Raw genomic sequence first — 11,701 nt, 5'->3', positions numbered from 1 at the left:
GCCCTTCTGGCTTGGCAGGGCAGGTCACAGCCAGGAGCCCCACCACCATGGTCACAAACAACTGCGTCTGAAATTGTCAGAGATAAACTATTTGTATTAAGGTTATTATTATCAGTTAATATAATGGTACTATAAATAAGTTCTTTTACCACAGAGATGTTAGGTCAGTTACTTTCTGTAAATCAACGAGAAAAGGTTTGCTTCACTGAAACTTCACTAACAATGACAGAGAAGAGTATTATTTATTTGAGTGCAAAAAACACGATATGTGTAACATTTGTCTGATATAAAGTTTTCTTTTGCACATAATTTACTACGGTGAAGCTGGAAACCATTAGTTCAAAATATAATTTTCAAATCTGTCTTGAACTTGTGCCTATACCTTCACCTATACCAGCAACTCCTTTACTCGTCTTGCTGATGAGCTGAACTGTTATTAATAAGATAAGTGAAGAATGCACTTATAGAAGACGATGATAAATTACTTAATTCATAATAAGTCTTACCATACCGATGTTGGGAGGATCAAGTTCAGTTGTTGACTGTATGAAGAGAAGTCTAGGTGAGTGCTTTTATACCTCCCTCAGGTGATGGCTGACTGCATGACTGTTTCCTCATTAGTCAGTTAAGCTCCACTAACCAATTGAGTAACACAAACTTCATATTTGAAAAGATTAAATTTGTTAACTTCTGCTATATAACAGGCGGCACCTCATGGAGCTTTGTCACTTATGAAAATCTTTGAGTGTTGTGAAAAAGCTGCAGAAATTATCCCATTTGTGAGCCTTCATTGCCAGCCCCTTGGAGAACGACCTTCACGTTGTGTCTGGGGATCATAAGGGTAGAGCATTTGAAGGTAATATTTATAGTCCTTAAATCCATTTTTAGCTTTGAAAATTCCTTAGAAAAATAAAGGTTATCTTATTTGCCTTAAACACACAAACCCCACTGCTATTCTGTTCCCCTGACATTATTAACGGAGCGGATAACAGTAATCCTGTAAATCATAAATGATCATACAAGCATGAAATTTCATATAAACATTAAAAATGGGTTACTTATCAAATCTATCCGATTGAACATTAAAAATTCCAAGATGTAGCCATTTTCCAAGATGGCCGCCAAATTTGCCAAACTGAAAACAATTTGTACATATATTGGCCTATTATTGGGCAATCTGTGCACATAAGGTGTTTTTTCTTATGTTTTAAAGCATGCTGGAACAGATTATGATTGTTTTGGAACACTCAGATATGTCTTGTATGCATAAAGTAGCGGTTCAACGCATATTTTTACCTCTTTTCATAAAATGTGTAAGCAATTCTCAGTTAAACAATGAGAAACATGTTTATCTTTTGCTCATATCCTTGTGAGATATTGCTATAAGAATTCTTTCATATTTACAGCTGCTGGTATGTGCATGCACACAGAGCTGTGCAAGTGGGACCTGAGCTGATACATTTACATCGCTATCCACAGTCTTTCTTGCAAGAACACTTGGTCAGTTCTTGACAACTCGCTGCCCCAGTTAGCAGGACTTGGAATGTCTGATTGTGCTGCAGTTACCTGACCTCCAAATCATTCCACCTTGATAGGCTGCACGCTTTACATGGTGGACTAACCCTGTCTTACATCACCACCACAAACCTTTCTAAGACACGGAGGTCTTCTTCACTAACTGATGTAAGACACTGACTGAGTTTGATGAAGGTACTGGAGAACTCGTTTAACACATTCCATGTTTGCCATGCAGGCTTCTTACCTTTTCCAAGGAAGGCTGACACAACATCACAACCACCGAATGCATGGAAAAATGTGATTCTAGTGGCTTTTTCAGGCTCTATGGCTACAACTAACTCATGAACAGGAATCCATCTTGTATAAGTCCCTAAGCCCCATGACCATAAGAAATCCACATTTCTCCAAGACCAATGATATCTGTGTCATTGGCTTTTATGAGAACTCATTTTACTGCCTTCCATTACAGCTTGTCTTGCTTGTACAAAGAGGCGGGTATCTGCCTCTTCATGGGAGCATGGCATCAACTCTTCTAGAGACGTATTATGGTTGCTAATGACATAGCAACAACTGACTTGGATGCTCCATGCTGAATTTGTGATTTATTATCTGTACCATGTTCACTCATAACTGATGAAGGAGCTGCATATTCGATACTTCTATCATCAAGTATGGTTAGGAATTTTGACTAGTGTTTGAGCATATTCTGCCTTATTATTTTCTCAGCCTTGGCCAAATGAACAGCTTCAATGTATTTGCCAACCTCAGCCTGGATGGAGCCTACATCCTCTTGGAATGCTAGCAAAACATCTCTTCCTTGACTGTGAGCTCCCAGTTGAGGAATATGTGAAACTAATTGGTTCTTAAGCCTAGTAGAATAAATTTCAGGCGATTCGACACCAAGTTGTTCGAGTCTTTGCTTGTACAGTAAGACTAAGTCTGCTAGTCTAAAAATTGTTCCATGAGAACCTTCACATGCAGTTTTTGTCTCATTGATGTATGTCACCAATTCAGAGAAAGCCAGTGAATATTCATCTTTTTTTCATGGTTCTTTGTGTTTTTTTCGTATCCTTTGCACTAAGATAAGCTCTTTCTCTATTGTACAGTGCAGCTCAGCAAGCAGGGTAAAATTTCACCTCTTGTGCCACTACATCTCTTGCACTAAGTTAGCAAGGGATCTTTTGTCACTGAGTCTTTTTGCACATTCATTGACGCTGTCACTGAGTTTCATTGTCATTGTTTGACGGAGAGCACTCTCTGGTGCTGGTTTGTCACACAAAAAGCATTCTGTTGTGTTTTTTGTGTCTCTTGGCTTTCATAGCACCTTACTTCGGCAACCTTCATCACTGTCAACTACAGAGGTGGTTGCTCTTTTTGGGCTCTTTGCAACATTATGTTGCTCACCTAAATCTACAGCTCCCATGATATTTGGCAGTATTTTTCCTCATTGTCTCTGCAATACCATCTCCATCATCTAGTGTTTCCATATCAAGCCTTATTGGAAGGGCATTGATTGAGTTGAAAAGAGGAATATTCTTGGCTAATTTGCTGTAGCCATCTTTCTCTCTTCTAGTAGCGTTAGTCCTTGGAGATTTAAGTTCTTCCTTTTTATATCATGACACAGACAGCACATGGCCCAGGATTACTTTTAGGACCAATATTCATCGCCATTGTGGTACAGAGTCGAATGTTTTTCCTTTTACCACTCTGTATCATGCGTACTTTCCTTCTATGAGATACAACTAGGTTTAATCAATTGATTGCCCTAACTTTAACCCCATTACTCTTGGCTCGGCTCTCCCAGGCTGGTACATTCTGTCAATTCTGGTGCGGCTACCTAACCTTATTTGAGGCTAATTAGGTAACACACGGACACACACACACACACACACACATATATATATCTATATATATATATATATATATATATATATATATATATATATATATATATATATATATATATATATATATATATATATATATATATATATATATAAATTAATCTTTAATATAAGTTTCGTACTTAGTTGACACTGAACCCCATTTTGAGTTTCACAGCAGTGTTGTCACCAGTGTGCCCTGGTAGTACATTGACATTTACTCTTTATAAGCATGTTTCCTTTGAATGCTCTCCATTTCAGAGTTTTCAACACAAAATTCAGGTTCTACGTACTCAAAAACACGGAAATCAACACTGAAATCACCTGAATTGATGAACACAATAAACTTTAATCCTAAAAGGAAAATCGGACATCCGCTTTTGGTGGCCATCTTGGAATTTTCATTGTCGAATGAGGGAGATTTGATAATTAACCCATGTTGAATCCTCATGCCAATTTTCAACACTTTGCCGCTCCTCTACCAGGTATCGTTGCCTCTGATGTAACTACTACTCGTATTACCTTTCACTCATTTATTATAATGAACTGTGAGTAACTAACAACTATTAAAAACTTGAAAATTGCGCCCTCGACTACTAACTGCAGTAACAAAGGACATAGAGATGAATTTTTTACCATAACTACATTGATATTAGGTTTTGAGGTAATTAATATAAGTATAATCCGAGTTTAACGATAGGAGCTATTTAATCCTCACTTACATAGGATGTACTGTACAGTCAATGAAAGAAAACGTTTATCATAGTTATCCACATATCCATTATCATGAGTGAGATCTAATTAAGGAAAGGAACTAACCTTAAATATTGTACACACTAATCAATAATTCAGGGATGAAGAAATGGTTCAGGGTGGGTGATTTATATCTGGAGTTCACTGCGACTCTCCAGGTTACAGGATTTATATCAATATTAAGCAGGTCTCACCTTCAGGAAGTTCTGGGTTGAGGCAGATAAATAGCATCAGTATTGTCCGTTTTTCTGGTGTTGGAATGGAGACTTAACTCATACATATCTATCATATTTAATTTCAGAAATGTAAATGGTGCCACCATATAAAATATATCATTGGACACTGAGGATGGAGTTTTCATTATTATTTGTCAGGAAAGGGGGAGTGTAAGAACTATTGTATATTTTATAGATGGAAAATATAGCAAGATATAATTAATACGGAGTAATATACAGTATAAGTAATAGAAACAGACCTGTTATTGAACTAAATTTTAGAAATTTATTGGAAAGATATATATATATATATATATATATATATATATATATATATATATATATATATATATATATATATATATATATATATATATATAAGAACATAAGAACATAAGAAAATAAGGAGTCTGCAATAGGCCGGTTGGCCTGTGCATGGCAGCTCCTGTCGAGAATTACTACCACTCTCTATCATCCATGAATCTATCTAGCCTCCTTTTGAAACTTTCCAGAGTTCCCGCACTTACTACAAAGTTGCTAAGCTTGTTCCACTCGTCCACCACCCTATTTGTGAACCAGTTTCTTCCTATCTCCCTCCTAAACCTACACTTATCCAACTTGAATCCGTTGCTCCGAGTCCTATCCTGCTCGGATATTATAAGAACTTTATCTATATCCCCTTTATTGATTCCTTTCACCCACTTAAATACTTCTATCATATCTCCCCGCACCCTTCGTCTTTCTAGGGAATGCAAGTTAAGTTTCTTTAACCTATCCTGATATAGAAGGTTTCTAAGTCCCGGAATCATTTTTGTCATTCTTCGCTGCACCGACTCTAGTGAATTTATATCCATTCTATAATAGGGGCACAAGAACTGATCCGCATAATCCAGGTGCGGCCTGACTAGCGCAAGATACAGTTGCAATAAGACCTCTGCACTCTTGTTACTTACACTTCTAGATATAAAACCCAATACTCTGTTTGCCTTATTTCGAACATTAACGCACTGTAGGTGCGCGTGATCCAGGTATATGCTGATAACCACAAGGAAAAAAGAAAACACGAAGTTCCCAAGCTCTTTCGTGTAATTCACATCTTCAGGGGTGAGTACAGACTGTACAGTTTGTACTCACCCCTGAAGATGTGAATTACACGAAAGCGGGTACGAACTTCGTGTTTTCTTTTTCCTTGTGGTTATATATATATATATATATATATATATATATATATATATATATATATATATATATATATATATATATATATATATATATATATATATATATATATATGTAACCGGTCGGAATTTGCTGGACTTTAATTTCTCACTTGACTTGGGGTTTATTAAAATTTAATAGATGGTAAAGGCAGTGGAAGCGCCCCTTTGAGAAAAATCCCGAACCAGCACAAGAACACTTAAATCTACTATACAAAATGAACTGTCCGTGACCCGTGGAAGGATAGCGTCTGTGACTGGGATGAATGAGACACACTGTAAAATTTAGACACTTATATTCCCTCCAACACTACAAACACAATCAAATAATGGTACACCAATATGCGCACCTCTTAACTTAAACTTTAACCACTACTCTGGGGAATAAAAGTTATACATGACATAGAAATTATTAGAAACACAGGCAACAATAAATTTAAAGTATTAAGAAATGTTAATTGCACATATGAACAGGCCTTAAGGGCTTTCACAAAATAATATCAGTCACTTAGGAATGGTAATAAAAGATAAGAAATTAAATACTCTACAATGAATAGGCCCTAAGGGCTTTCAGCAAAATAATATCACTCAACAAAATTATAGCACCCCAACAGGTGTACACTTCCTAACCTAACCTAACCACTGCTCTGGGGAACAAGGTTATACCTGAGATCAGAATTATGAAGAATTAGAGGCATTAAAAGAATCAAATCACAGTATCACTCTGGTTCCACTTAATGGCACAAACATTCAAAAAACACTACTATCAAAATTATTTAAGAAATATTAAACTACACACGTCAAGATAATATCAGTCTGAGGAATGGTGTTAACTACACCCGTGATAAGGAAGATAAAATGTTCCTCTAGGTATCTCCTAGAGTCCTAAACTCACGGTCTCAGTGTGTGACCATTAATATACTCAGATAGCCTCAGTGTACTCCCAGTGCGTCCATGGGCAGGAAGAGAGTGAGCCAACCAGACCTTGTGCAGTTGAGAGAAACTTTAGCTTCCCGTTAGCAAGAGGGTTTCACTATCTGCTCGGGACATGTGGGGTTGTGCACCGGAGTGGTAAGAACTGATCACCCACTGCTGATGCTATCCCGTGTCGTAAAGTTAGTTGTCGGAGCACTCTGTTCACTCAAGAGATCTTTGCTACCCCGCCAAACAGTGACAGGCCTACACACTGATCGGTCCAATGGCGACAATCGCCACCGCCAATCATCAACGGCAGTCAATCTCGCAAAGCCTAACCCGGTCAACTCCAGTCAAGTGGGTTCTGACGGAAACCCTGAAATGAACTCACTGTTAGCTCTAGTTTACTTTATCACTGCCCTATCTAACCCTGTCTGAGATCGAATGAGACTTACTTGTTATACTGCAATAGCGCAGCACAGGTGACTAGGCCACGTGACTATTTCTGATGGACGCGCGGAACGTCTTGTCTGTGTGAATGCTCTCCGGGACTGGCCTAGCCAGCGTCGTGTCTCCCCAAGGCGCTAGCTTGGGCCTACGTGATATATTTACCGCCTAACTAATACCTCCTTGGGACACCCGTAACATTATTCAGACTGCTAAACGATCTATAATAATTTCAAATTCAATAATAGTCCCTAACTTCATGAATCGCATCATTATTAATTCGGTAAATCACATTTAATATCATATAGGCCTAGTTCCGCAATCTCTCGCTACGAGCAGGCAGCGCTCCCTCCCCTCAGATGACCTTGAACGCTCAGTATCACTCATGGCGGGGCATTTGAAATTACTCTGAAATTTCTGGATATCACAATCGACCCCCCTAAAAAAAAAGACAGCACTGTCCTCATGTGCTGAGAAAACATGCATACGACCCCCCTAAAATTTTGTTCTAAGGACTGCACCTCACCCCTTTTGCTAAATGCAGCATTCCCGTCTTCTCTTCTCTCCTTTTCTCTCCCGCTAACACTCGACCCCCCTAAAAAAGACAGCACTGCCCTCATGTGCTGAGAGAACAACTTAAAACCCACCTTCAACTCTGTACTATTCCACTCGCAGCTAGCAACTCCATTTCTTCCTAGCCCAACTCAATACCAACCAGAACATCACGCTCCCCTTTTGCCTGGCCCTTAACTAGAGAACCAATGTCAAAAAAAAATACACAGTCCAAAACAAACATGCTCTCCTTTTGCCTGGCCCTTGAGCTAAGAGGAACCAGTGTCAAAAAAAATACTCAGTCCATCTCCAACATGCTCTCCTTTGCCTGGCCCTTGAGCTAAGAGGAACCAGTGTCAAAACAATACTCAGTCCACGTCTCCGAACCTCATGCCGGCAGACCAACCCTCTGACAATGTACCAGTCCATCTTAGTGAGGCCCTGGACATTACAACCGTACTCTCAATCCCGCTCATGACAGCAACTCAATCCCGCTCATGACAGCAACCACTACTCAACGCACATCTCTGACCTAACCATCTCTCCAATCCCCTCTGCCCTACTCACAACTCCTCCAACTCACCCCGTACGACCTGCCTTTTCTCATTACCATGCACCCTAAACTGTAATCGGTCGGCTTCGTCTTGTCTCTCAGCTGGAGGGCTCGATCAACCTCTCTGAACTACTTACGTACCCCTATTTTTCCCACTTGGACCTCACACTTCCTTGACTGCTGGACGTGTGCCTGACATTCACCCCTTGTTTCCTCCCTGAACCGTTGAATGTGTGCCTGAGACTCCCACTTGAACCTGTTTACCTGTGCTTGATAATCCCTCTTTAGGTCTCCGAACTCCTCTCTCAGCTGCACCAAGGTCCCGCGGCCGTCTCTCTTCCTCCTCACACACATCTCTATTGTCAAGCCTAACCAACTCAGTCCGGGCACAAGGATGAGCATCAGTGCGAGTTCAATCCCTACCATTGCTAACCAACACATGATGGCGTTCATTATCCCAACCACAGTACTATCAGTCACGACATTAAAAACTACGCTCTGCTACCATTTGTAACCGGTCGGAATTTGCTGGACTTTAATTTCTCACTTGACTTGGGGTTTATTAAAAATTAATAGATGGTAAAGGCAGTGGAAGCGCCCCTTTGAGAAAAATCCCGAACCAGCACAAGAACACTTAAATCTACTACACAAAATGAACTGTCCGTGACCCGTGGAAGGATAGCGTCTGTGACTGGGATGAATGAGACACACTGTAAAATTTAGACACTTATATTCCCTCCAACACTACAAACACAATCAAATAATGGTACACCAATATGCGCACCTCTTAACTTAAACTTAAAACACTACTCTGGGGAATAAAAGTTATACATGACATAGAAATTATTAGAAACACAGGCAACAATAAATTTAAAGTATTAAGAAATGTTGCTTGCACACATGAAACAGGCCTCTTAAGGGCTTTCACAAAATAATATCAGTCACTTAGGAAATGGTATTAAAAAATAAGAAATTAAATACTCTACAATGAATAGGCCTTAAGGGCTTTCAGCAAAATAATATCACTCAACAAAATTATAGCACCCCAACAGGTGTACACTTCCTAACCTAACCTAACCACTGCTCTGGGGAACAAGGTTATACCTGAGATCAGAATTATGAAGAATTAGAGGCATTAAAAGAATCAAATCACAGTATCACTCTGGTTCCACTTAATGGCACAAACATTCAAAAAAACACTACTATCAAAATTATTTAAGAAATATTAAACTACACACGTCAAGATAATATCAGTCTGAGGAATGGTGTTAACTACACCCGTGATAAGGAAGATAAAATGTTCCTCTAGGTATCTCCTAGAGTCCTAGACTCACGGTCTCAGTGTGTGACCATTAATATACTCAGATAGCCTCAGTGTACTCCCAGTGCGTCCATGGGCAGGAAGAGAGTGAGCCAATCAGACCTTGCGCAGTTGAGAGAAACTTTAGCTTCCCGTTAGCAAGAGGGTTTCACTAGCTGCTCGGGACATGTGGGGTTGTGCACCGGAGTGGTAAGAACTGATCACCCACTGCTGATGCTGGTCCCGTGTCGTGTTAGTTGTCGGGAGCACTCGTTCACTCAAGAGATCCTTTGCTACCCCGCTAAACAGTGACAGGCCTACACTGATCGGTCCAATGGCGACAATCGCCACCCTCAATCATCAACGGCAGTCAATCTCTCGCAGTCAACTCCGGTCAACTCCAGTCAAGTGGGTTCTGACGGAAACCCTGAAATGAACTCACTGTTAGCTCTAGTTAACTTTATCACTGCCCTATCTAACCCTGTCTGAGATCGAATGAGACTTACTTGTTATACTGCAATAGCGCAGCACAGGTGACTAGGCCACGTGACTATTTCTGATGGACGCGCGGAACGTCTTGTCTGTGTGAATGCTCTCCGGAACTGGCTAGCCAGCGTCGTGTCTCCCCAAGGCGCTAGCTTGGGCCTACGTGATATATTTACCGCCTAACTAATAACTCCTTGGGACACCCGTAACATTATTCAGACTGCTAAACGATCTATAATAATTTCAAATTCAATAATAGTCCCTTAACTTCATGAATCGCATCATTATTAATTCGGTAAATCACATTTAATATCATATAGGCCTAGTTCCGCAATCTCTCGCTACGAGCAGGCAGCGCTCCCTCCCCTCAGATGACCTTGAACGCTCAGTATCACTCATGGCGGGCATTTGAAATTACTTGAAATTTCTGGATATATATATATATATATATATATATATATATATATATATATATATATATATATATATATATATATATAAATTATAAGTAAGAAATCTGGAAATATGAAAGAAACAAAGCACAGGCTGCAAACAGTGGAAAACTAGATCGATAAAATATTCCAAATATATATTAGACAGAATGTTAGCAATATGAAAACTAACTTTAATTTACCTGCCAGTAAAATTAACCATCAAATTCTACAGTTTATTTGCTTTTGCATTACTCTTGGTAAATGATGTCAGGAGAGTGAAGTTGGTGTCAATCAAAGTTATTTTCACAGTCGTTTAAGTTTTATTATTACTACACAAGAATCACGAGACACAAACTGACGAAGAAGAATTCATGAAACTTAGTACTGGTGTGTCTCATTTCTTTATGTTTACATTTATTTTCCATAACCTCCACCGCCACCATTATAACCGCCACCTCCGGAGCCGCCACCGCCGTAGCCACCGCCGCTACTTGAACCCCCATAACCACCGCTACCGCCGCCGCTTGAGCCACCATACCCACCACCACCGCCGCTGTAGCTGCCATACCCACCACCGCTGCTACTGGAACCACCATACCCTCCGCCACCACCGCTGGAGCTACCATACCCACCGCTGCCACTTTTGGAGCCACCATAACCGCCACCACCGCCGACTGAGCCACGATAACCGCCACCGTCATCACTTTTACCTCTTCCGCCACCACTATATCCGCCTCCACCACCACTATAACCGCTTCCACCACCACCTCCATGGCCACCACCACCACCACCACTATACCCTCCTCCGCTACCGCCGCCACTTCCATGCCCATCTGGCTTGGCGAGACTGGTCACAGCCAGGATCCCCACCACCAAGGTCACTAACAACAGCTTCTGAAATTGTCAGAGATAAAATAATATTAGTAAGTTATTCTCATGAATTAAATAGTATTACAAATAAGTTATTTTGCCAAACGAAGAAGGGTATTGTTTATTTATGTGCATAAAACATGATATTTGTTTACTTTCTTTGATATACAGTTTTCTTCAGTACAGACTTTACTATAATGAACCTGTACACCATTTGCTCATAATATAATTTATAAATCTGTCTTGAACTATACATTCACCTGTACCAGCAACTGCTGTAAATTACTTAATAAATTATGTCTTACCATACTGATGTTGGGAGGATCAAGTTCAGTTGTTGACTGGATGAAGAGGTGTATGGCTGAGAGCTTTTATACCTCCCTCAGGTGATAGCTGACTGCATGACTGTTTCCTCATCACTCAGTTAAGCTCCAATTATCATGTTCGTTAGATAAACAATACGTTATTTGATGTACCTACCTACTGCATATGTTTTGGACTTTCAACTTAAATGAAATACTCTGTGGGATTAAATTTTATGGTGTTCTGCTCCTTGAC

At 39.9% G+C, this 11,701-nt stretch overlaps 1 protein-coding gene across 1 annotated transcript; it reads right to left on the bottom strand.

The window, feature by feature from the left end:
• Positions 1-10,573: 10,573 nt before the first annotated feature.
• LOC121863910 (glycine-rich cell wall structural protein 1.0-like) lies at positions 10,574-11,477 on the bottom strand. The gene is made up of 2 exons (XM_042362818.1): positions 11,449-11,477; positions 10,574-11,167 (listed from the first exon to the last, which is right to left on the bottom strand). Exons 1-2 carry the CDS (start codon positions 11,449-11,451, stop codon positions 10,688-10,690), a joined length of 483 nt encoding a protein of 160 aa, XP_042218752.1. The 5' UTR covers positions 11,452-11,477; the 3' UTR covers positions 10,574-10,687.
• Between the last annotated feature and the right edge of the window lie 224 nt (positions 11,478-11,701).

This window comes from Homarus americanus, unplaced genomic scaffold (assembly GCF_018991925.1).
Source record: "Homarus americanus isolate GMGI-L3 unplaced genomic scaffold, GMGI_Hamer_2.0 scaffold246, whole genome shotgun sequence".
Classification (NCBI taxonomy): Eukaryota; Metazoa; Arthropoda; class Malacostraca; order Decapoda; family Nephropidae; genus Homarus; species Homarus americanus.
Note: the sequence above shows the minus strand (reverse complement) of the source record. Positions and strands in the feature narration are given on the sequence as shown.